The sequence below is a fragment of the Heterocephalus glaber genome, unplaced genomic scaffold (genome assembly GCF_053883595.1).
Source record: "Heterocephalus glaber isolate CG9 unplaced genomic scaffold, H.glaber_assembly_v1.0 deba00001124, whole genome shotgun sequence".
NCBI lineage: Eukaryota > Metazoa > Chordata > Mammalia > Rodentia > Bathyergidae > Heterocephalus > Heterocephalus glaber.
The window spans coordinates 601,510-628,111 of NW_028258197.1; the positions used below are offsets into that span (position 1 = coordinate 601,510).

The following is a 26,602-nucleotide window of genomic DNA, read 5'->3' on the forward strand; positions in this document are numbered from 1 at the left end:
GCCAAAAGCTGTTTTTCAAAGCAGGAAAATAGTAATTTGCAGAGGTTGGCATACCCCACCCCCCACTAAAGATCTATCCTGAGATTCATCTAGTTTTACAGTAAGCACCTTACTGAGGTATCTAAATTAGTTGCTGCTTCCTGTTCAGTAAGTCTAATCAGCATGATATCAGTGTAGTAGATCAACATATTGCTCTGACACAGAAAATCCCTGTGGATTAGATTATGACCTAGAACCAGATAATTGATAGGAAGTAGAACAGTGAAAATGTGTAGCTAGCCCTAACAGTTGAATACTTAGTGCTTCTTATGGTTTCATTCCCAAGTCAAGTGGTGCAGACTAGGTGCCAAAGATGTGTTGGTTTGCTTCAGCAACGGAAGCCCATCTAAAAACAGTAGCAACAGTGGAAATAGCTACCTGAATAAGTTATAAATACTGTTGTCTAAGATTTGTCTGTTTTTTGCACAGATTTCATAGGTGAGTTGAATGAGGATTTGGTAGGAGTTGTCACCATTGGCTATTTTTAGTTTTTGGTTGGCTTGCACTTTTTTTTTTCTTTTCTCTTGTTTTAATTTCTTTATTGGATTACACTTTTATTTTACCCTCTGGAGACTGTTTAGATTTGATTCAAGATATAGTCTAGAGCTTCCATGGTGCAATATGTAGTCATTGACCATATAGCATTTGAAATATGCCTATAGTAAGGATGATGTGCTTCAAATATAAAAGATACACAAGATTTTGAGACTATCTTTCCATTCATTTCAAGAATATTTGCCTTTACTTATTGAAGCATTATTATAATAGTTGCCTTAAGTTGTTTTTTTTAAAATTCTAGCATGTCATTTCAGCATTTATTGAGTTTTCCCTTTAAAGATTACATTTTCTCATTTTTTCATGTGCCAAGTAATTTTAGAATCCTACACATTTTAATAACATTTTGAATATTATAAAATCTTGTGTTTTATTTAAAGTCTAAGGAGAATTTTGAGTTTTGTGTGTGTTAGTGGCTAATTAATCACATTATGTTAAGGATACAAATTCTTACCTTCCATTGTGGGGTCTCTGGTCAGTTTAGTTTTCTAAGCATTTGTAGCACTATTTAGGTTAAATCCCACAAGTGTGACGCGTGTGGGACCAGAGTGGTAGCATACCTTGTAGCTTTGTTGTCAAAGACAGTGGTATGTTATTTAGGGTCAGATCTGGACATGCATAGCCCAGAGGGGAGCCCAGTAGTTCATACTTAGTACTACAGGATTGTTTTCTCGGCCTCTCTCTCTTCATCAGAATCTCACCAGTACTTTCCAGGTCTCCAAGATTTACTTCTCTTCCAATCATCTGGCCAGAAAACAGGGGCTGTAGTTTTCTCATTCTGCTATTCATTTTCTGTAACTGTACCTTCATTTGGTCTGAGTGATGAGAAGACAAACCAAGGGTAAAAAAGAGCAACAAAAAGGAGGAGGATGTGTTGCTTTTGAAGGCTACATCTCCTGCAGTCAGAGAAAGAGGATTCCTTCTCTTGAAGCTTTAGTGCCTGCTTAGTACCACTACCATCTGTGTGCTGCTACCACCATGGAATTGCTTGGAGACTGGGACAGAAGAGAAGTGGAGGATGTGGGTGAGGAAAAAGGGAGATTTTCTTCAGTCTCTCAGACTTACAAAGGCCTTCACTAATATTTGAATAACAGACATTCTCAAGAGGCTCATGTGTGAAGGCTTGGTCCCCAGCTTGTGATGCTTTAGAATTTGGAGCCTAATGGAAGAAAGTTAAGTCACTGTGGGCATGGCATTGAAGGGGATATTGGGAACCTCGCCTTTTCCTCTCTCTTACTGCTTCCTGCCTTCCATGAAGTGAATAGGTTTTTTTCAACTATGTACTCCTGACATGACATACTGTGCCACCATAGGCCCAAGACAACAGGGATATGTAACCATGGACTGAAACCTCTGAAACTGTGAGCCAGAACAAATGTCTATTATTACATTGATTGTCTGAAATATTTTGTCATAGTAGAAAGCTGAATAAAACAGCCCTCTTCCTTGTTCCTCAGACTAGAAAGGGAGGGATTCTCTTGGCTATTTTTCTCACTTTACCTGGCTGATAATTCTGAGTTTTGGGCTGTCTTAGAATCTATACCTAAGGGATAAAATTGTAACTTTACTATCACTTCAGTGAGACTTCAAGTTCTGTCCTCCTTTCCCATGCTTGCTCATGTTTCTAAGTTCTTATATGACTTTGGATTTTTTTTGTATTAAATTCTTTTATTGGTACACTGTAGGTATACAACACAATTACATTTCTCACTGGGAATTGTACCTTTATATGTAATGCATCTTGGTTCTTATTTTTTCCCCATTCCTAGCCCTCCCTTCACGCCCTCCACCCTTCCCTATTTACAAAGACTTTATTTCCATTTTTTCCGTTTCTCATCATTTTTTCCTTTCCCTTCTTTCCTTTCCCCTGCCCCTCCCACTACCCCTACCCCTTTGGACCTTTTCTTCCTATTTTGCATTATCGATTATTCATTCTAATCATTGGTACATTTTAGGTATACAATATAATGACATTCATCATTGGAAATTTGCACCTTTACATAGTCTCTCTTGGTTCTTGTTTTTCACCCTTCCCCAGCCCTCCCTTCAACCCCTCCAGCCCTCCCTATTTACAAAAATTTTGTTCCTATTTTTCCATTTTCTCATATTAATCCCATTCCCTTCTATCCTTTCCCTTAGCCCTCCCACTTCCTTCCCCTTTGCCCCTTTTCTTCCTATTTCACATGACCTATTATGCATTTAGTCCTTATTTACACTTTCAGTTTCTCACACCAGAGAAACTATTCGGTATTTACACATCTATGTCCTATTTATTTCACTTTAGAGTATTGCCGCAATGTGCATCCACTTAGCTATAAATGTCTCTAATTTCTCATTTTTTATGGCTGAGTAGTACTCCATTTTATAAAAAACCCACATTTTCTTGATCCAGTCTCCAGTTGATGGGCATTTGGGCTGTTTCCAAGGTTTAGCTATTACAGACTGCGCTGCTATGAACATGGGTGCACATATATCACTGTGGTATGATTCTTTTAATTCTTTGGGGAAGATCCCCAGCAGTGGAATAGCGGGGTCAAATGGGACTTCCAGTCCTAGTTCTTTGAGGTATCTCCATACTGATTTCCACAGTGCTTGCACCAGTCTACACTCCCACCAGCAGTGGAGCAGGATTCCTCTTTCCCCACAGCCCTGCCAGCATTTGTTATTGGTTGATTTCATAATAGCAGCCATTCTTTCTGGAGTGAAGTGGAATCTCAGCGTGGTTTTCATTTGCATCTCTCGAATGACCAGTGATGTTGAACATTTTTTCATGTATTTATTTGCTATTTCTACTTCTTTGTCTGAGAAATGTCTGTTCATTTCAGATGCCCATTTTTGGATTGGGTCTTTAAATTTGGGAGGTCTGATCTTTTTAAGTTCTTTATAGATTCGAGATAGTAGACTTTTGTGTGAGGAAGAGCAGGTGAAGATTTTTTCCCACATTGTGGGTTGTCTCTTCACACTGCTGGTGGTTTCTCTTGCTGTGCAGAAGCCTTTTAATAAGAAGAGATCCCACTTGTTGATTGTGCTAGTTCACGGGCAACTGAGGTTTTGTTCATAAAATCTTTTCCTACACTGATGTCTTCAAGGGTTTTACCTAACCTCTGTTCCAACTGCTTCAGAGTTTCTATTTTAATATTTAGATCTTTAATCCATTTTGATTTTAGTTTAGCGCATGGTGAAAGATATAGCTGTAGTTTTAATCTTTGGCAAGTTGAAGCCCAATTTTTCCAGCACCATTTATTAAAGAGGCTATCTTTCCTCCAGTGAGGGTGTTTGGCTCCTTTATCGAAGATGAGATGGGTGAGTGTGTCTGGCGTTGTTTCTGCATCTTCTAATCTGTTCCACTGGTCCTCAGGTCTGTTTCTTTGCCAGTACCATGCTGTTTTTTTTTTATCACAGTAGCTTTGTAGTATAGTTGCAGGTTGGGGATTGTGATACCCCCTGGCATGTCTCTGTTACCTAGAATTGCTTTTGCTATTCTGGGCTTCTTCTTGCTCCAAATGAATTTTTGGATTGTTTTCTCAAGGTCCATGAAGTATGCTGCTGGGATCTCAATTGGAATTGCATTAAATCTATATAGCAGTTTTGGAAGTATGGCCATTTTCACTATGTTAATCCTTCTTACCCAGGAGCAGGGGATGTCTGTCCATTTTCTGATATCATCTTCAATCTCTCTTTTCAGAGTGCCATAGTTTTCAGAGAAGAGGTCTTTGATTTCTTTCATTAGGATGATTCCTAGGAATTTCAGTTTTTTGGATGCTATTGTGAAAGGAATTATTTGCCCTATTTCTGTCTCAGTGAGTCTGTCATTCGTGTAGAGGAAAGCTATTGATTTTTGTGTGTTGACCTTGTAACCAGCTACTTGACTGAATTTGGTTATTAAGTCTAGAAGACTTTTGGTGGAGTTCTTGGGGTCTTCTATGTAGAGTATCATGTCATCTGCAAATAATGACAATTTGACTTCTTCATTTCCTATCTTTATTCCTTTTATTTCTTTCTCTTGTCTAATTGCCGTGGCTAATGTTTCCAGAACACTATTGAACAAGAGTGGTGATAGTGGACATCCTTGTCTTGTTCCTGATTTGAGTGTGAAGGATTTCAGTTTTTGACCATTTAGTATGATATTGGCTGTTGGTTTTTTCTTGTAGAATTCAGCAGTGAAACCATCAGGGCCCGGGCTTTTCTTAGCTGATAAGTTTTTAATTACATTTTCAATTTCATTGGTTGATATTGGGTTGTTCAGAAGTTTTAGGTCTTCTTCGTTCAACTTTGGTAATTCATATGTATCTAGGAATCTGTCCATTTCTTCTGTGTTGTCCATCTTATTGGCATATAGGTTCTGGAAGTAGGTATTGATGATCCTCTGGATTTCTGCTGGGTCTATTGTAGTTTCACCCTTTTCATTCCTAATTGCATGTATTTGGGCCTTTTGTTTTCTTTTTCTGACAAGGTTGACTAAAGGTTTATCAATTTTGTTGATTCTTTCAAAGAACCAACTCTTGGCTTCATTGATTTTTTTGTATCATTCTCTTAGTCTCCATTGCATTGATTTCTCCTCTGATCTTTATAATGTCTTCCCTTGTATGAGCTTTGGGGTTGTCCTGCTCTTCTTTTTCTAGAAGCTTGAGTTTCAGCATCAGGTTGTTTAATTGGGCTCGTTCTGTTTTCCTAATATGTGTATTCACTGCTATGAATTTCCCTCATAAGACTGCTTTCATTGTGTCCCATAGATTCCAATATGTTGTATTGTCATTGTCATTTAATTGAAGGAACTGTCTGATTTCTTCTTTAATTTCCTCTGTGACCCATTGGTTATTCAGAAGTGTGTTGTTCAATTTCCACGTGTTTATGAAAGTTTTTGAGTTTCTTTTGCTATGGATCTCCAATTTCATCACACTATGGTCTGATAATATACAGGGGATAACTTCAATTCCTTTGCACTTACTTAAACCTGTTCTTTGTGTGAGTATGTGGTCTATTTTTGAGAATGACCCATGTGCAGCTGAGAAGAATGTGTATTCTGATTTTGTGGGGTGGAAGACTCTGTAAACATCTGTTAAGTTCATTTGTTCAAGAGTTCGATTGAGTTCTAGTATTTCATTACTTATTTTTAGTCTAGTTGATCTATGTATTTGTGACAGTGGGGTGTTGAGGTCCCCTACTACAATTGTATTAGTGCATATATGACTTTTCATGTCCGTTAGTATTTGTTTTATATAGTTGGGTGCACTAGTGTTTGGTGCATAGATATTTATGATTGTCATCTCTTCCTCTTGGATTCTTCCCTTTACAAGGATGTAGTGTCCTTCTTCGTCTCTCTTAATCAGTGTTGGTTTGAAATCTACTTGATCTGCCAAGAGGATGGCTACTCCTGCTTTTTTTGGGTTCCTGTCACATGCAGTATTGTTTTCCACCCTTTAACTTTCAGTCTGTGAGTTTCCTTTTGAATGAAGTGTGTTTCTTGTATGCAGCATATTGTTGGATTTTGCTTCTTGACCCATTCTGCCAGTCTATTTCTTTTGATTGGTGAATTGAGACCATTAACGTTGATGGTTATAACTGAAACCTATTGACTTGCCATTGCCATGACTTTTTCTTTTTGTTGGGTTCTCCCCCTTTCCATTTAATCTCTTGTCATGCCAGATGGGTTCATTCTGCTTTGCTTCCTGGGGTTGTGATCCTCAATGTCTGTTCCTAGGCTATTGTGTAAAATTCTTTGGAGTGCTGGTTTGGTATTCATGAAGTTCCTAAGGTGCTCTTTGTCATGAAAGTCTCTTATTTCTCCATCCATTTTGAAAGATAGTTTTGCAGGGTACATCAATCTGGGTTGGAGGTTGTTTTCTTTTAGGGCTTGGAATATGTCACTCCAAGCTCTTCTTGCCTTGATGGTTTGTGTTGAGAAGTCTGCTGTGATTCTGATGGGCTTTCCTTTGTATGTGATTTGTTTCTTTTCTCTGACTGCTTGGAGAACTTTGTTCTTCTGTTGTGTTTCTGGAATCTTAACAATTATATGCCTATGTGTAGATTTTTTTTGATCAAGGCTCTTTGGAGTCCTATATGCCACACTTACCTGTATGTCAAGCTCTTTTCCCCTGCTTGGGAAGTTTTCTGCCATTATTTCTGTGAAGAGATTTTTTATGTCATCTGCCCACTCTCCTGTTTCTTCATTGAGCCCAGTCAGTCTTATGTTATTCTTTTTTGCATCATCTAGGAGCTGCTGGATTGATTTCTCATGTTCCCTTATAATTTTGAAGCAATTTTTCTTTTCCTGGTCACTAATTGCAATCTTATCTTCTGTATCTGAAATTCTGTCCTCACATTGGCTCATTCTGCTGTGTAGACTTTCAATGGAGTTTTTCATGTCCTGGAAATCTATTTGCATCTGTTTTATGGATTCCATTTGTTTCTTATGTTGGGATTCCATCATGTTCCTCAGCTCCTCTCTAGATTTATTAATCATGTCTTGCACTAGGGGCACAGTTTCTCCTGTTATCTGAGAAATTATTTCTGATTTCATTTTTTCCCGATCCCCTTTTGCTGCCAGTTCAGTGGGTCCAGGTGGTTGAGTATCAGAGTGTTCCATCTCCTTTCCCTTTGGGGTTGCTGTAGGTGATCTGGAAGTCTGGTTTTGAGACTTATTTATGTGTTTTCTCATTTCGACTGGGGCAGGGGCCTGTTAGTGCCTGCAGGGATTACCTCCTCTGAGCTGGGTGAGGTGGGACAGGGGCCGGGAGCAGTGGTAGGTATGGTGACCCCAAAGCCCTTTCCTGTGGGCTGGGAGCAGCCAGAGGGATGGTGGCCGGGAAACCCCTTCCTCTGGACCAGGAGCAGTGGGATGGTGGCTCGGAAGCCCCTCCCTCTGGGCTGGGAGCGGTGGGAGGTATGGTGTCCCGGAAGCCCCTTCCTCTGGGCCAGGAGCAGCGGGACAGAAGGTGGCCCAAAAGCCCTTTCCTCTGGGCTGGGAGCAGCGGAAGGGATGGTGACCGGGAAGCCCCTTTCTCTGGACCAGGAGCAGTGGGACAACAGCTCCGAAGCCCCTACCTCTGGGCCAGGAACAGTGGGACTCAGTACCTTGGTCTGGTGGTCTGGTGTCCTCTGCGTCTTTGTAGTGTGGAATGAGGGGGCTGCCTGTCTGCAGTGGGATGATTCGGCATCTTCTGTGTGACTCAGGACCTCGGTAGGGTGTGCACAGACCTGCCTGTCTGCAGTGAGCTGATTCGGCGTGTGTTCCGCGCGACTCGACTTTGGATTTTGACACATGGTTTTTCTGCATCTGATCATATGGATATGATCATGTGATTTTTCTTTTGCCTGCTAATATGACAGATTATAATTTAAGATATTGAGGAGACAGGTATTGTGTTGCATACTTGTAATCCCAGTATTTGGGAGGCTGAGGCAGGAGGATCATCCAGAGTATGAGGTCACCCTGGGGCCACATAGTGAGTTCATGGCCTGTTTGAACTACATAACAAGACCCTGTCTTTAAAAAAAAAAAAAAAAAAGGAATAATAAAACCTAAAATGTTGAACAAGCCTGGCATACCTGGGACAAATTCCATTTGCTCATTTTTTATAATTATTTTTATACATTGATGTATTTGATTTTACTAATACTGTACTCTTTATTTTTACTTTTTTGTAGTACAAGGGATTGTACTCAGGGCCTTTGTAATGAGCTACATCTCCATCCCTTTATTTGCCTGCCTATCTATCTATCTGTCTATCTGTCTATCTATCTATCTATGCATGGAGGGGTTTGAACCCAGGGCTGTGTACTTGTACATGCTAGGCAAGTGTTCTACCACTGAGCCGCATCATCAGCCCTTTGTTGTTTACATATTTTGAGATAGGGATCACTATGTTGCTAAATCATCTAGTCTGGGCTCAAGCTTGGCATACCTCTACCTCTCCCTCCCAGGGTGCTGGGAATACAGGTGTGAACCACCACATCTGGTATGATTTACTAATATTTTTTGAGTATGTATGTATGTTCATGATAAATAATAGTATAGTTCTCTTGTAGCATCTATCTGGTTTTTGTATTTGGGTAAGCTAGCTTCATAGAATGTTAGGAAGTATTCCTTCTACCTTGTGAAAAAATTTGTAAAGAATTGGTATAATTTCCTCCATGAGTTTTTGGTAGAATTCACTAATAAACCCATCTGGGATTGGGATTTTTTGTTTTAGAGGTTATTTATTAAATTTCGTTAATAGTTATAGATTTGATTTAGATTGTCTATTCCTTTTCTGTGAGAGGTTTGACAGATTGTCTTTCAAGAAAGAAATTGGTCCATTTCATGTAGATTACCAAGTTTATGATCTGAAAATTATTCATAATATTCTTCTATCATCCTTTAAATTTCTTCTCATTTCTGATTTAATAATTATAATTATGTCTTCTCTCATAGCCTAACTAGAGGCATATCAGTTTTATGGATCTTTTCAACATTTTCTTTCTTTTCAAAGAATCAGGCTTTGTTTTGTTGGTTTTCTACTTTCAATTTCATTGATTTCTGCTCTAATTTCTATTTAGTTTTTCCGCCTTTCTTTGGATTTAATTTGCTTTTTTTCCTAGTTTTCTACTGTGGATACTTAAATGATTGACTTTAGAGCTTTCTTTTTTTATAATATTGTATTCAAGGCAAAACATTTCCATCTTAACACTGCTTTTGATGCATCTCATAAATTTTGAAACCTTGTTTCATTTTTACTTACTTCCAACTATCTTAAAAGTTTTTCAGAGATATCTTTGACCTATGTATTTTTAAAATATGTGTTATTGGGCTGGGGATTTAGCTCAGTGGCACTGCACTGCCTGGCAAGTACAAAAGGCCTGAGTTCGATTTCTGTTATAGGGAGGGGACAAAAAAAACCATAATATGTAGTATTTATTCTCTGACTGTTTTGAGGTTTTCTCGGCTATCTTTCTGTTACTGATTTTTAGTTTAATTCCATTGTGGTCTAAGATCATACATTATATGATTTCTATTCTTAAAAGAATAATAAACTTAAAAGTTGTAAAGGTACACTTTGTGGCCCTGTTGGGGTCTGTTGGTTATGTGAGCTTAAAAGAATGTATATTTTGTTGTTATGTGAAGTAGGTTGTACGTGTCAGTTATATCCTGTTGATTGCTGGTACAGTTGAGTTCAGCTTTGTGCTTACTGGTTTTCTACCTACTGTATCTGTCTATTTTTGATAGAGAAATGTTGAAGTCTCCAAATGTAATAGTGAATTCATCTGTTTTTCTCCATGAAGTTCTGTGAGTTTTTGCCTTGTGTACAGTAGTTGGGTGCTCTGTTGTTAGGTTCATACACATCAAAGCCTATGCTGTCTTCTTGGAAAATTGACTCCTTTATCTTTATGTAATGCCCCTGATATCTTCCTTGCTTTTCTGTCTTTTGTGTTTCAAAGTAGTATAGCTACCCTTACTTTCCTTTCATTAATGTATCCCCCCACGGGTAAGTAGAGACTACTATCTCTTAAAATAACAAAACACTGCCTAATTCTTTCTGAGTGAGCTTACGTTTAACTTACACAGAAACATACACAAGCATGTATACATGTATATACATTTGTGTATACACACATATAAAGCATAAATACACACAAGCATACATAGTCAAATATATAGTTGCTATTATTTTGAGCAAATATATGTTTTAGATCAACAAAGAATAAGAAAAATAAGTCTTTAGTTTACATTCACATATTTATTTTCCACAGTGCTGCCTTTCTTTATGTAAATCAAACTTTCTGACCTATATCATTTTTTTCTTCTTTGAAGAATTTTAAACACTTCTTGTCAGGTTGACTTACTGATAAAATAATTTCCTGTTTTATTTATCCTTTCTTTTTTGTCTAAGAAAGTCATCTCTTTCACTTTTGAAGGATAATGACAGGGCACAGAATTCTTGGTTGGTGGCTTTTCTTTTCTTTGTCTCTCCACATTTTAAACATTTCTTTCTCTTCTCTTCTCTCCTATATTGTTTCTTAGGACAGGCCAGGTGTAATTTTTACCTTTGCTTCTCAAGTAGTGTCTTAGCTACTTTCTCATTGCTGGGAGAAAATACCCAACACCCACAAATTAGAGGAAAGGTGCATTTTAGCTCACAGTTTGTAGAGGTTTCAGTCCATTGTCAGTGGACTCCAAGGCAGGTGGCATTGTAGAGGGGAATGCCACAGGAGAAACTGTCCATGGCAGTGCTGATAGTAGGCTGGAAGCAGTGAAGCAGCAGCATGGAGCCATTATTCAAGCTATAAGCCTATTGGTTGGTACCACCCACATCCAGGTTGGATCTTTCTCTTATCTACACCCAAGACCTGTGGACTAATGTAGTTATCACACACCCTTAATTCATATTCATACACTCTAGAGTCCAGTTGCCTTTGAAAAGCCCCACCTGTGAATGCATGAGGCTTTGGGGAGACATCCAGATAAAAGCCATAACAAGTAGATGCTTTCTTCCTCTGGCTTCCTGAAGCTTTTTTTAATCTTTGATTTTCTATAGTTTAGATATGATATACTGAGTCATAGGGACTTTGTTGTTATTGTTTGTTCTGACATTTATCCTGACATTAATTTGGGAAAACTCTTGATCATTATTGCTTCAAACATTTCTTCTGTTCCTTTCTTTTGTTACTCCTGTTGTGCATATTTATGTCTTCTGTAGTAGTCAGACAGTTCTTAGATATTCTGTTCTTTTCCTAGTTCTTTTTTCTTTTTTTTTCAATTTTGGATGTTTTACTGAGATATCCTCAAGCTTGTAGATTCTTTACTCAATAATGTTCAGTCTACTAATTAAGCTACGAAAGGCGTTTTTCTATAGTGTTCTTGAGCTCTGCTTTTGAAGAATCTTTCCTATAATTTTCATTGTTCACGTTACTTATCTCTTCTTGTATGTTGTGCACTTTCTTCCATTAAAGCCCCTACCAGGGCCGGGGATTTAGCTCAGTGGTTTCACCACCTGCTGCGCAAGCGCAAGGACCTGAGTTCGATCCCCGGTACCAAAAAAAAAAAAAGCCCCCTACCATATTAATCTTAGTTTTATGTTCATGGTCTAATTCTTTCAGCATCCCTGTTATAACTAGGTGTGTTTTTGATGCTTGCTCTGTCTATATTTTATGTCTTGCTATGCCTTGTAATTTTTTTTTCTGAATGGTGAACATGATGTATTAATCGAAAGGAACCATGATAAATAGGCCTTTCATAATGTAGTGTTAAGGTGTGGGGGAAAGGAAGTATTCTTTTGTCCTCTGATTAATTTTCAGTCTTTTGATGAACCTGTGCCCCTTCACTGTGAACTGCACCAATACTTCTCAGATTGTTTCTCCTCATCTTCCCTTTTCTGTCTCCTCCTCCTTATACTTCACTTTATTCTTCTTCTCCTCTTCCTTTTCATCACTGCTACTCCTTTTCATCCCTCCTCTTCCTCCTTCTCACTCCTCTTCCTCCTTTTCTTTCTCCTTCTCCCTTTTCCTTTTCCCCCTCCTCCTTCTGCTCTTTTCCTTTTCTCCCTCATCCTTCTGCCCCCTCCTCTTTCTTTTCTTCCTCCTTCTCCTCCTGCTCTTTCTTCTCTTCTTCCTCCTCAATCCTCCTCCTTCTCCTTCTTGTTCTCCTCTTCTTTCTTCTCTTCCTCCTCTTCCATTTCTTCTCCTGTTTCCTTTTCTCCTTCTCCCTCCTCTTTCTCCTCTTCCCCCTCCCCCTTCTTTTGCTCCTCCTTTTCCTCCTCCTCTTCTTTCCCTCCTCTTTCTCTTCCTCCATCTCCCTCCCCCCTCCTTCTCCTTCTTCCCCTTATCCCCCTTTTCCCCTTTCCTCTTTCTTTTTCCCCCCTTAGGATTCCAGAGGGGGCTGGAGATGAGTATTTTCCTTCACCCATGTGTGCAGCCAGGGCAGGCTGGAGTTGAATATATCCCTTCCATCATATTGGTTAGGCTCTGGTAAAATTATTTCTCCCGAGAACAGGCCTTGCTAAGAAAAATAACTTCTTATTTTTCAAAATGATTACTTTTTCCCTTCCCTCTGCTGGAAACACAATATTTACTGTGAGAACCTTGTAAAGCTTTTTTATAAGTCAAACTCACAAACATGGTGGTGAGCCTCCAAAATTGAATCCCCTTGACATTTTTATCTCAGGCTTGTCTGCACTGAGCCTCCAATCCATCAATTACAGTTCAGGTTCTCCTGAATTGTACTGCTTCTGGCTGAGATTTCTGCTTATGGGTTTCTGCTTTGGTAAATAGTGATTCTCTGCTCACCTGTGTCTTCAACTTTTAAGGCAGCATTTTACATTGTGATTTCACTTCTCTGACAAATCTAAGAGTCGTTGATTTTTTTTTTTTGAGTCATTGATTTTTTTTCTAATGGCTAAAAAATCTAAATAGCACAGAATCTGTCAAGGGCTCCCCTGGCTGCATCATAATATTGTGGTGACATTGTATGATGATAGTGCAAGCATGTGTGCAAGAGAGGGTACAGAGACTGAGGAAGCAAGAGAGTAGTCTTGCTTTTTATAACCATCCACTCTCACAGGAATTAGTCCATTTCTTTAAAATCAGTATCAATCCCTTAACAGGAGTTGTCATGACCCAGTCACCTCCTATCAGGCCCCACCTCTTACAGGTCCTATCACCTTTTTCTTTTTCTTTCTTTTTTTTTTTTGGTGCCAGGGATCGAACTCAGATCCTTCCGCTTGTGCAGCAGGCGGCAAAACCACCGAGCCAAATAATCCTGCTGTATTGGGGAACCAAGCTTCTAGTACATGAATCTTTGGAGGAAAAATATATCCAAACCATTGTAATGTGAGTCTTTTTTTGAGCTCTTTAGTTTTGTTCCATTGATTTTGTGTCCATTTTATTTTTTTAGTACCAGACACTGTCTGGATTACTATAACTTTATAAGTCTTGAAATTAGATACTTATTATAAGGGCTTTCATTTTGTTTTCATAAAAAATTGTTTTGGTTAATCTTATTTCTTTTGTTTTTCTATATAAATTTTAAAATCGATGTGTTGATTTCTACCAAAAAAACTTCCTGGTAGATTGTCATTGGAATTGCTTCATACCAGTAGTTCACTTTGAGAAGAATTAACATCATAATGACATAATCCATGAGCATGGTTTATCTCTCCATGTAAGTCTTTGCTTTCTCTTGTCAGTATTTTGTAATTTTCAACATACATTATATATATTTTGTCTGATTCATTCCTAAGTATTTCATGTTTTCAATGGTACTATTTTAATGATGCTGGTTTTAAATTTTTTTTATTTTCCAAGTGTGGATTGCTAGTTTATAGAAAGACACTTGATACTTGTACATTAACTTTGTAACCTGTGAATTTTACTGACTCACTTTTTCTAATAATTTTTTTGTAGATACCTTGTAATATTCTACTTTATAATATTCTACATGGACAATTACATTGTTTGACTATTGATCCCCCCAACTCCCCTGTACTGGAGATTGAACCCAGACCCTTCACCCTGAGCTACATCCCCAGCCCTATTTAATGGTTGTTTATTTGTATTATTTTGCTTTGAGACAGGGACTTGCCAAGTTGCCCATCTGGCTTGAACTTGAGATCCTCTTTCATCAGCCTCCTGGGATTACGGGCATGTGTCGTCACACCCAGTGACTATATGATTCTGTACTAGTTGTTGAACTTCTCTCAGCATATTTATTGTCTGATTTATGGACTTATGAGAATGTTACAGAGTCACAGGGTGATGTAAGCCTTGAATTAAAAGAGTATTTAGAGTACATTAGGCAAAAACTCTGTTGTCTTTAGGGGCAATTAATTATAAATTTTATTTGTGGTTATGTATGTAATGTTAAAAATTAGAAGTAATAAAGTAATTTACTTTCATTCATATTCATATTCTCTCTCATTCTCCCTCCCCCTCCTTCTCTCTCTCCCCATCTCCCCTTCTCCCCACCCCACTCATCTTCTCCTCTCTCCCCTCTCCCTTTCTCTCCTCTTCCTCCATCTCCCTCCCTCTCTTTCCCCTTCTCCCTCTCTCTCCCTCCCTCTCTCACCCTCCCTCTCTCTCCCTCACACCCCTCCCCCCCATGGTTTTTTGAGACAGGGTCTGTATGTGAGGCTGGCCTTGAACTTACTGTGGGGATTTTTAGTGAATGCTGAAATTTTAATTGAATTATAATTATTCCTACAGTTTAAAAAAGTCCATATACTTGATATCTCTGCACTTTTAAGCTCAACTTTTGAACATCCGATCACAAGGTGACCAGTATAACTATATTTTTTTTCTGGCAAATCAGCAGTTTATTTTATTCTGCCATATCTCCATTGTATCATCTCAGTAACTTTTAATTTGGTTAAAGCAGAAAAAGTAGTAATAAAAAGAACAGTAGAAAATGAAGATTGAAAAAAAAAGAAAAAGAAAATGAAGATTGAGGTCTGGGCATACTGCTCAGTTTTAAAGCTCTTGCCTAGCAGGTTTGAGGTCCAGGTGCAATTCCCAGCAACCAGCTGCCAAATACAAGTAAATGTTATCGTCCATGTTTGGTGAATTGGATTTCCAAGTTTTCACTTTTTTTGTCTCATAAAATTATATATACATTCTGTGGGCTATGCAACTTTACAGTAGCTCCCACAGTTGAGGACCAGGTATTATTTTCCCTCCCCATTGATGTCATTCTTGGCTGTCTGATTTACTTGGGCCAGTGGAATGTGTTTTTTGATTTGACTTGGCCTCCTGATTGCCTCTGAAGTACCATGAGGGGAGCATCCCTGAGTATTCACTGGCCCTTTCAGTGGCTGAGGTCAGTATTAAAATATATTTATGTGGTTCAGAATGTCACCATAAATCTAGTAACTAGCTTAATCATGTCCTTCTCACCCTAAATAGGCTGATCCACAGTCAATCTTCAGATTCATGAGCATGACATAAATTTGTTGTTGAAATTGCTAGTTATCTAGGAGATAGTAAAATATAGTAAAATTCTGTTAAGGCATACCAGTACTTTTCTTTACTTGAAAATACATTTTTAGTTTTTTTCTTCTGCAGCAACAGTGAATTGAAGCACAATTTATAGGGCAGAGAATATGGAAGAAAATGTTTCTAACATAAAAGTAAACTAGGACAGCCAAACTAGACTAATTGCAATGTGATTCCTTAAGGAGTATTACTAGATTCTAAAATTATCAGCTAATTTTTAATGGTGGAACATTTCAAGTAAAAATTGCTACCTCACTAAATCAAATTCATTGTCTACATTTATTAGATTTTTAAAATCGAATGCTGATTTTTCTTAAAAGAATTCCTTTAATGAAATGCTTCTTTGTTTATAAATCTATAAAATACTGTAATTCTGTATAACTCAATCTCAGGTTTGTTCATGAAAGCCTAAAGAAATCTATTATGAGAGAAACAAATTTGAAGAATAGATCTGGGAGATACACTATCCTTCTGATCAGACTACAGAAAAAGGGGAAAGGAGAATTGGAAGCGAAGAGTTAGTCAACATAGTAAACTAAAGGGCCCAGAGACTAATGAGAAGGAAAAAGTTAAGGCATATCCTGGTAAAAACATCTGAAATTCAAGGATAAAGAAAAATTTAAGATGTCTCACAACAGAAGTTTGGAGGAAGGATAATAGTAGCCTAGACTTATTAATACAGTGGTGGAAGAAATGGAGTTCATGGCACTTTTGAAATATATTTTGATATTTTGCAGAACTAATGCAAAGGTTGAGAAATGAAGAAATTAATAATTTCTAGGCCTCTGGATTGAATAAATATGTGGTATGTTGTAAATATTTTTATAATTTTTTATTGAGGTAAAATTTACATACCATAAAATTCACCATTTTAAACCCTACAATTTGGGGCTGTGTAACTCAGTGGTAGAGTGAGGTTCTGGGGTCCATCCTCAGTACTGACCTCCTTCCCCCAAGTATATAATTCAGTTACTCTTGGTGCACTTTAATGTTGTGCAGCTGTTATGTAGTACACCACTTCAGAGGAAACCCTGTGGCTGTTCAACAGCTATACCCAGTCCCTTTTCCTCCTAATCCCTGAAAACCTTTAGTCTACTTTCTGTCTTCCTGGTTCTGCCTATTCTGAAATTTCATATAAATAGGATCATACAACATGTGGCCTTTTGTGACTCTCTTCTTTTACTTAGCATTCATTATGTTTACAGGAGTTTTAAATAGCGTGAATCAAGCTTTCATTATTATTGGAGGGGGTACCGGAGATCAAACTCATGACCTTGCGTTTGTGAGGCAGGTGCCGTGCCACTGAGCTAAATCCTCAGCAAGCTTTCATTATTTTTATGACTAAATAATATTCCATTGTATAGATATGTTACATTTTATTCATTTTCAGTTATTGGGTTGTTTCTACTTTTTGACTATTATGAATAATGTTACTGTGAACATTCTTACTCAGTTTTATTCAATAAAGTGATCTCTCATTTTATCCTTGATTTTCTTTATATAAGAAGGGTTGAGGGGCCAGGGATTTAGCTCAGTGGTGCCACGCCTGCCTGGCAAGTGCAAGGTCTTGAGTTTGGTTCCCAGTATGGGGGGAGGGGGCGGGCGGTGGTTGAGCATCTTTTCATGTGCTTATGGGCCATTTGTTCACTGGTACTTCAGTTCACAAATGCAATTCTCTCCATAATTCTGGTTGCAAACCAAACTGGATGAGAACAAAATCAAATTTCCTCATAAGGTCAACATTGAGCCTAACCATTGAATTGGATTCTGTTCTCCCTCAGTTTGTGACCAGAATTGTGGAATCAATTTTGTGAACCAAGATACCACTGTATGTCTTTTTTGGAGAAATGTTTATTCATATTCTTTGCCCGTTTTTAAATTGTCTCTTTGTTGTTGAGATTATGTGTTCTTCACATATTCTAGATGATACACCTTTATCAGATATATGATTTGCATATTTTTTCCCACTCTTAGAGTTTTCCTTTTACTCTCTTCATAGTATCTTTTGATGCAAGTAAGTTTTTAATTTCAATGAAATCTAGCTTATCTTTTGTTTTATTGCTCATTCTTCTGGTGTCATATCTAAGAATCCATTTCTATTTTTTTTGTGCTCTAAACATCATTGTAATGCTTTCTTCTGATATATCTTTAAGTTTACTAATTCTCTTTTCTATGTCTAACCTGCCTTTAAATTCATGTATTAAAATTTTAATTTCATAATTTTTATTTTTAAAATTTGAAACTTATTTTCTAAGCATATTAGGTATGCTACTTTAAGTTCTGTGTCTTCTTTCATACATTGTATTTCAGATTTAAATGGCTTTTTTGATTTACTTTGTTCATGTTATCTGTTGTTACTTAAGGGCCAGATATTATATGTAACACATTTTACAAATTATTTGATGATGTTATCGTCCTCCAGGAAGATTTATGCTTGCTTTGGTGGGCTTCAACAATTCAGGATTGCCTTCATTTAATTTTGTGAGAGATACATACTACTAAGCTTTATTCCCTGTGAGTGCCAGTTTGGGTTTAATTTGTATTTATACCTTTGTATTTTCAAAGAAAGTGTTGGAGTTTTACCAGCTGCCCCTTCACACTTGGATGAGTCTTAGGCTCTCATATTTTGTTCCCAGCTCTGTAAAACTCAATAGCTTCTTGGCTTCTCCAGTGCTACTAAATAAATAGTAGCCCGAAGCGCCAGACTTTAGTCTTTTTCTTAGAATTTTTCATTATGCTGTTCATTCTCCATTGCCTCAGTAAGATTTTTTAAATATACATAGGGTAGATCTAATTTTTCTCAGAAAAATGTTAGGCTGAAGTACATAATCTGCCATTACCAGGAGTGGAAGTCAACAGCTTATAATTACTTTTTTAAATGAGCAGATTCACCATGTAATAATGTCAGTCTTACCCACTTGTATTTTAATGTGTCTTCATGAGGGAGGGACAAAGAAATGAGTAGAGGGGACAAAGAAATGATCCTACTCTCAGTTGCACATTGTTCAATTAAGTAGGTAAGTATCTTCTTTCATTTTCTATCAGGAAAAACAAGATCATTGGTTTAATTTTAACACTTTCTGCATTTGTATGAGTCAGTTTTCCATCAAACAGTCAAGAAATGCAATTTTAAAAAAGGAAAGATTTATTTTGGCTCACAATTACTGAGGTTTCAGTCCATAGTGAGTTAGATCCAAGGTAGAAACATGGTGGAAGGGCATGGCAGAGAAAAGTTGCTCACCTTGTGACAGTCAGGATACAGAGAGAAAATGGAAAGAGCTGGGGGGGGCTTGTAAAAATACACCCTTCCAGGTTATGGCTCCAGTGACCTACTTCCTCCAAACAGGTCCTGCTTCCTACCAGGACATTCAGCTGTGAACTCATCAGTGGATTAATCACAATGATCAAATCACCTTTCAAAATCCCCCAATGTTGAACACGTGAGACTCTTGGGTAGACATCATATATCTAAACTGTAATAGTGTTGTACTATAATTACATGACTGCATTTCTCATGAGAAACCGAGCCCAGAGGAACCTGTTACCTTCCATTTCCTAGTACTAGACCTGGGTTTGAATATGCAGTAGTGTACAAATGAATGTATGCGTTCAAAAACACTTGTTTTTCACAGTGAAAATCAATGTCACTATATTCTGTTCTGAATCATTCTAAAATACATAGTTTAATAAGGAAGAATCTTTTCATACCAGCTCTTTTATGACTTCCTCTTTTATTAACAGGTGGCATCTCCACAGAAAGCGATTGTGCTTTTGAGCCAGACTACGCTGTTCCACCACTTCCAATGAGTGAAGGTATGCAGCACATTCGGATTATGGAGGGCATGTCTCGCTCTCTTCCATCCTCCCCCTTACTCACACATCAGTCTATCAGTGTTCGGCTCCAACCTGTGAAGAAGTTAACTGGTAAGGACTTTACCTGAATTCAGTATGTTTAACAGGAAACCTAACAGTATGCACTTGAGGTTTATGTGCATCTTTAGATTTTTCTTCTTTGGCCTTCCTAATGTTACAGACTCTTAGAAAGTGGAGCTCCTACTGGTTTTAATTTAGAAAATTAGAACATTACTCTGACAGATTGATGTATTTATTTTCTCAGTGACCCATCTGTTGTGGACATATTTTTGTAGGTTTTTCAGGAAGTCTCTAGTTTTGCCAGAATACACTGTTGTTCTAATTTCATTTATCAGCTTGTTCTTGTCAGATTAACAGATGGAGATATTGTAATTTTAGAATAATAAAATCTTGATAGTTCAGCAAAGGTACATCAGTCATATTTTTGTTTGGTATTATGAGTTGTATATTTCATCTCTTTTTAAAAGCTGATTTAAATATTTTCTTCTCCATAGGACATGACTACAACTTCTTGTGATATTTACTATAATTCATAAGTTGTGGATTGCACTAACTTTAATATAATGTCACAGTATTTACTTCTTACTCAGATTAAGTTATTAGATGTGAAAACAGTAGTAAATGATCTTTTGTGCTCTTGAGTTTGTTATAGAAAAAATTTTAAGATGTATTGAAGAACAGTTATATGTCAAAATGTTTAAGCGTGACTCTGTTAGATTTCTTCTAACATTATTAGTACTTTCTTGATGGCAATCAGTTGGCTGGTATTTATATTTTATTAAAGCATGAAATTGAGGATATGCTGATTGTTTCCTATGTGCCCGATATTGAGCTAGACAGTAATGAAATTTGGTTATCATTGTGACAATTCTAAAGAAAATGAGAGGAGGAAAGTGGAATTTTTAGAGTATTTAAGTAGAATGAAACTTTTACCATCTATAATATTCATCAAAAGAATAGCATTTTGTTATTCAGTAATTCCTGAAAGTGCAAGTTTTGCCTGTTTACATTGCTTATTGTATTTTAAGAATTTTCAAGTGAATAAATGAGTCAAAATATGGACTTTTGAGTCATTAGATAAAAATTTATGAGATAGGGCCAGGGATTACCTCAGTGGTTCTGCCACCTGCCTCACAAGCACAAGGTCCCAAGTTCGATCCCTGGTACCAAAAAAAAAATTTTATAAGATAGCCTGATATGACCAGAGGCGTAGCTCAGTGATAGAGCTCTTGCCCAGCACGTGAGGCCATGGGTTGAACCCCCCGCCCCAGCCACCTAATCATGTAATACTTAAAGTCCTGGTTCTCTTTTAAAGTCCAAAAATATGATAAATCTTATAAGATTGGCATGAGTAAAATTTCATTGCTTAGATATCCTCCCAGTTTTTGCACTTAAGAGTTTTGATTTCCTAAAAATACAAAACATCCAAATTGACAGCTGTCATGTAATACACTTTATTTTATGACACACATTAGAAGAAATAGCAAGAAAAGTTCAGTTCCCATATATAAGTGAGTGGGATTGCCTGAGGTTTTGGAAATACTACTTTCCTATCCTGCGTGCCTGTCCCAATTTAAACTTCAGCTTAAATAGGCGGTCTTTATTAAATGATAAATGCATGTAATAATAAAGTCAGTAACATGCCTAATATCACAGAGGTGTTGTGGTAAACAGTAAGAATGGGTATAATTCACATAGTAGCATGTGTGAACTACTCATTTTAATTTTACAGTGTTTGAAGTGTGTGGGACCTTTCAAATAATTTGGCTTACTGAGGACTGTCCAGCCCCTAAAAATTTAAAGATTGACATGCATTTAAAAATTTCTGAGTGAAAGAAATCTCTTTACTATAGCTGGTTTTCTTTCAAGTAGCACACAGGATAAGGATTTTGAAAATATATTGAAATTTAAATAAAACCATAGTCAGATTACTCATTAGTTGTTTGTCCTTTCCAAATTGTATTTTTTTATAAATAAGTGGAAAGTTGGATGGTGAAAAATTATCTGGCTAAAAAAAAATATCCTCTGGAGCATGGTTCTTACTTGCTGTTAGTTACCAAAATACACTCATTTAATGGGGACATTAGGGCTATACTTAACTAATTTTTGCATTTCTGTGCATTTAAACTTCTAGCTGCCTTATATTCTTTGTATTCATATTACCATTCAAACTGAATAAGTAGAGTCAGAATAGGGAGCCTGTTTTGTTTCCTTTATGGCTTCTTTACATTTGGTCTTTAGTACATGTAAATTAGTTTAATCATTATTCTTCAGTGCTTTTTACTTAATCATTCAATGAATAATTAGGGTCCACTGTACACCACTTGTATACTAGATACAAGAGAGTAATGAAAGAGATGATTAATTAAATTTTAGATAGTAACAAGTACTATGAAGGTATAAAATAGAGACTGCGATTAAGAGACTAGGGTGGACGTACGGTTTCTTTCTATGGAATGAGCATGGAGCATCAGAGGAGGATGACGTCTGAATAAAGTAAAGGAGAGAGCCTTGAGAAGATATGGGATATGAGCTTTCTAGGTAGAGGGAATAGTCCAGACAAAAGACTTAAGGCAGAAATGAGTTGCAAGGGAAAGACCAAGAATGGCTCACACAGAATAATCAATGGGAGGATAGTCAAAAATGGCATGAAGAGTTGGCAAAATCCACAGATATTAGGTCAAGGTGAGGCGCCTACGTAGGATTTTAAGCAGAGGAGGAATGGGAAATGATATGACTGATTTACCTTTAAATTGGATCTTATTGACAAGTATGTTAAGAATGGCGTATGAAAGACCAGAATATCTCATGTTTGTTAACTTTGTGTATATTTTCATGATCTGTAGTCATTGTATCCATTTTCACCAAGGTATGTACCATACTTAATGTTTTCATCTTAAAAGGTATTACAAGGGTGCAGCCTTTTCCTATCATTGTTCTTATATAATCTTTGTACTCTTAGCGTATTGATTATATTTTTCTTCATCTTTCAACACAGGTGTACATAAAGACCCATTTGTAGAAATAAGTCCATTTTCAAATCCTTTGACTTAGCAAGGAGGGAGTGAGAATACGGAAAAAGCCTGCTCAAGAGTAGACACAGAGGCCAGGGATTTAGCTTAGTGGCACCGCATCTGCCGGAAGAGTAGACACATAATTTGGTGTTTGAAAACTAATTTTTAAATTAACTAATTTTTAATTTTTTTATAACTGTTATAGCTATTCAGCCCAAAAAACAAGTTAATACAGTAAAAGTTGTTAAGAGAGACACAGAAAGTGTGGTCAGACAGCTTGACTTTGTGTCCCAGCTCTGAGTTTGTCACTTCATCACTGTGTACTTCTCCTTAGCTATAAAATGGGGATAACAATAACATGACCAAAGATAGATCATATCATTCTTATCATGTTTACATTGTTTAATACAGTACTTACATAAAACTGTCTTTGGTAAATATTAAATACTCAGAAAGTTTTAAGCTATCATTGTTAAAATAAAATTTAAGTTTGATGACAAGTTTTTAAAAAATTACTTTTAATGTTATGTATCAATTGGAACTTCAAAATTTTACATATCTTTAGAATAATATTTTTAATGAGTATTGCAAAAATGACAGTAATTTTTATTCCAGTGCATATTATGTGGCATATACTTATTAGCACATAAATTCTTAACATGTATCATCATTTGAGAGATGAGTAAACTAAGTCTAAGGGAGATAAGTGTTTTGCTAAAAGGAAAATGTGCTAAAGGCAGTCTCATTTTACCACCAAGAAAATTGAGGTTTACAAAAGGTAATACCCCACCCCCCACATCTAGTATATTATGATTTTTATGTTCCAGGTAACTAAAGATACAGTCATCAGCTTAAACAATAAAGGAAGGCTTGAAGATCTAAACTAGAGATTGAGTAGACTTCAAGACTCATTTGGCTTAGTTGGGTATTGGTGTGCATTGGGGGAGATATGGAAGAGAGTGTGTAAAGACATACTGTTAGACCCAGTTATCTCCAAATTCTTAATACTGTTTCCAGGGTTTATTTTTTTTATGTTACCATAAGGCCTTCAGCATGTCTTAATCCATAGGTAATTAAGGAGTGCCAATAATTAATTCAACATTTTTAAAATTTATACCATTTACCTAGTGTAATGTGCATAAACGTTGACAAAGAAATTTTTTCTAAGAGTTTACAAATAAACTTGAACAAGTTTTAAAATGTCCATATGTTATATAATACTGTTTATATAATAAAAAGAAAATTAACAATAGAAATTCATGTGTGTTGTAAATTACCGTGTACACACGTATTTATTCAGTGGCAGTATGGAGATATACTGACTCTTACTCAGAAGTGGGAAAGGGTTGGGCATTATGTTGCACATCTATCGTCTCAGCTACTCTGGAGGCTGAGACAGGAGGATGGGAAGTTGGAAAGTAGGCTAAGCCCGGGAAATTTAGCAAGACCCCAAGTCAAAATGAAAAATTTAAAAGGGGTGAGGATATAGCTCAGTAATAGAGTGTCTCTGGGTTCAATCCCCAGTACTGGGTGAGAAGGTGAGTAGAAGAGGGAGGTATATAAGTTTATACATACCCTTTTCTAATGTCTATGGTTTTTGCTATTTACAAAATCCAGAACCTCCTGAAGTGATAACAAATTTTCTGTGTAATCTTGCTCAAATTTACCTACTCTGTACTTTAGTTCTCGTTTATAAAATAGGGACAATAATATCTACCTCATATGACCAATAAGAGAATGAGATGAATGAGTACATGTAAAGCTTGTAAGACAGTGTCTCACATAGAGTAGGTAGTAAAAATGTTGGCTGCAATTACAGTTTCCAAAGAGAATTGGTTATTGAATTTCTATCAACTATGTCATACTGTATGTGTTCTGAACTTTTTGAAGGTGGCCTTCAAGTAACTTAAGTACAATAAATAAGTCTCTTTACTGAGGAATAATCTTCAAATACTAACATCAGATAGATTATTATCTAATCCCTTGGGAAAAATATTTAGATAGCTAATACTAAAAGTATTTGCGGCTAATAGATTGGAATGACCATATGGCAATCCAATTTGAATAGTAAATAAGCTTCAATAACTGAACTGGTTTTGTTAACCCTACATATTTTAGACACTATCAATGGCCAAGATACTACTTTTGTCATGGATCAAATGGGAAGATTTACTTATTTCAGATACATTCTGGAAAATCATTATTAAGTTTTTTTGATATTAAGAAGTACCTGGCCAGACGTTGTGGTGCTTGCCTATAATCCCAGTACTCAGGCAGCTGAGGCAGGAGGATTGCCCCAGGTTTTAGGCTAGCATGAGCTATGTAGTGAGTTGAAAAACAACCTGGAATACATAGTAAGATCCTATCTAAAAAGAAAATCATCATCATCATCATCATCATAAATATTTAAAAATAAAAAAGACTTATACATGGTTTTATTCTACATGGTCTGATATATTTTTGTGTTCTACTGACATTTTTTTCATACCTTGCAATAGTTGGAAACATACTGAGGTTCAAAATGTACTATTGTGAATATTATTATTAACAAAAATACGGATTTACTGTGAAGGCTAAGATATCCTAAACATGTATCCTAATATATAATAAATATTGACTATTACTTTTCTTCTTGTTTATATTGTGGATAAAATGGAAAGAATCTTCTTTTATTGGCATTACAAGAGAATTACTGAGAAGCTAATTTAAGAAATAGAAGGGCCTACATATAGTATTAGTCTACATAGTCTGATTTATTTAAGCATGCTCATACCCATGTAACTTTATACTCTCTCTCTCTCTCTCTCTCTCTCTCTCTATATATATATATATATATGCTTTTTATATATACTCTATACACTTTTTGTATATAGTCATGAGTATCTTGTAACTTTGAAAATTGGAATTCAGGATGTATTAAAGTGGATTTTATTAGATTAAAATATGTAGTAGACATGTTTGGTAGTCTTGAATTCCATCACTACTGTTAGGTACCACATGCCTTTTTAAGGTTAAATGAGGAAATGTATATGAAAACTTTTAAGGTCTTTGGAATAATGGTACTAATTAAACTATTAAACTGTATTCAGTTCCTATTTCTAATTCAGTTTCTAGTATTTCTAATTTCTAAATTATCTGTTTATGGGTTAAAGATTCAGTTGTTGTGAAACCCAGGGTTAATTCTGTAAAAGTGGAAAAGGAGTGCCTTACTTCCATTTCTAGCCCTAAAGAGATTATTTCCATAGTTTTCTAAGTCCAAACTAGAGAAAGTTGGGGAGCTGTTATTTAATTCAGTATATATGATCAGTATACATGAATTAACATTGTTAAAACCAGACCTGGGCAGTTAAATCAATTTTGGGTGGGGGGGGGACCGGGGATCAAACTCCGGTCCTTACACTTGCACAGCAGGCAGCGAAACCACTGAGCTAAATCCCCGGCCCCAGTTAAATCATTTTTTAAAAGAAGCAAAATCCCCCCACATTTATTCAGGTACTATGTAATAAAGGAAAGAGAATTCAGTATAGAACTAGGCTCAATTCCAAATATAACAAATAATTCTGGGAATTTATAGCTAAGGAGCAAAGTGGATTCTCTGAGAAGAATCATTGGATAGAAAATTATTAAAATGGGATATCAGAGGCAGTGGGATTGCCAGGGTGATCATATATCAGGGGGAAGAGAGGATTCTTACTAAACTAAGTCAGCAAGTTTCTTGCCACAACTGTGGTAAGCAGGCCAAGGCCAAGGTCTTGTTGAAGAGGATCTATATTTTGAGCACCTGCATAACAGCATAAATTATCAAAGAATCATCTTGTGATGTTTACACACACTGGAGTTTGCAACTTACCAAAATCAGTTCGTTTTACATTTTATGAGAATTTAACCTTAGACTTGTATACAAGAAAATAATTTTCTGTTCTAATTTATTTTCATAGTTGAATGAAAGTCATACAGAGTGGAAGTATCATTTAGAGTATTGTAGTGTTTACTCATAGTAGGATTATTTATAGCAACTATAGTATTGCTATGTGTATTCCATTGAAATATAGTAGCCATATCTTTCTACTTCTGTTGCCACTGTTGCTAGGAAAGTCTCCAAAAATGCCAGAATGACACTTGATGGATCAAGAACCAAAGCAGTAAGTCAGTTGAAAAAT

General features: G+C 36.6%; 1 protein-coding gene across 10 annotated transcripts in view; it reads left to right on the forward strand.

Moving 5' to 3' along the window:
• The window catches only part of Tanc2 (tetratricopeptide repeat, ankyrin repeat and coiled-coil containing 2), a 469,601-nt gene that overhangs the window by 137,666 nt on the left and 305,333 nt on the right, over positions 1–26,602 (forward strand). For 5 of the 10 annotated variants that reach the window (XM_013067044.3, XM_087210157.1, XM_087210153.1 and 2 more), the window contains one exon: positions 19,297–19,479. In XM_013067044.3, coding sequence (XP_012922498.1) covers positions 19,297–19,479 — 183 coding nt within the window. The remainder of the gene's footprint in view (positions 1–19,296; positions 19,480–26,602) is intronic. The other 5 variants (XM_013067047.3, XM_013067048.3, XM_004868590.4 and 2 more) reach the window with 1 other exon arrangement.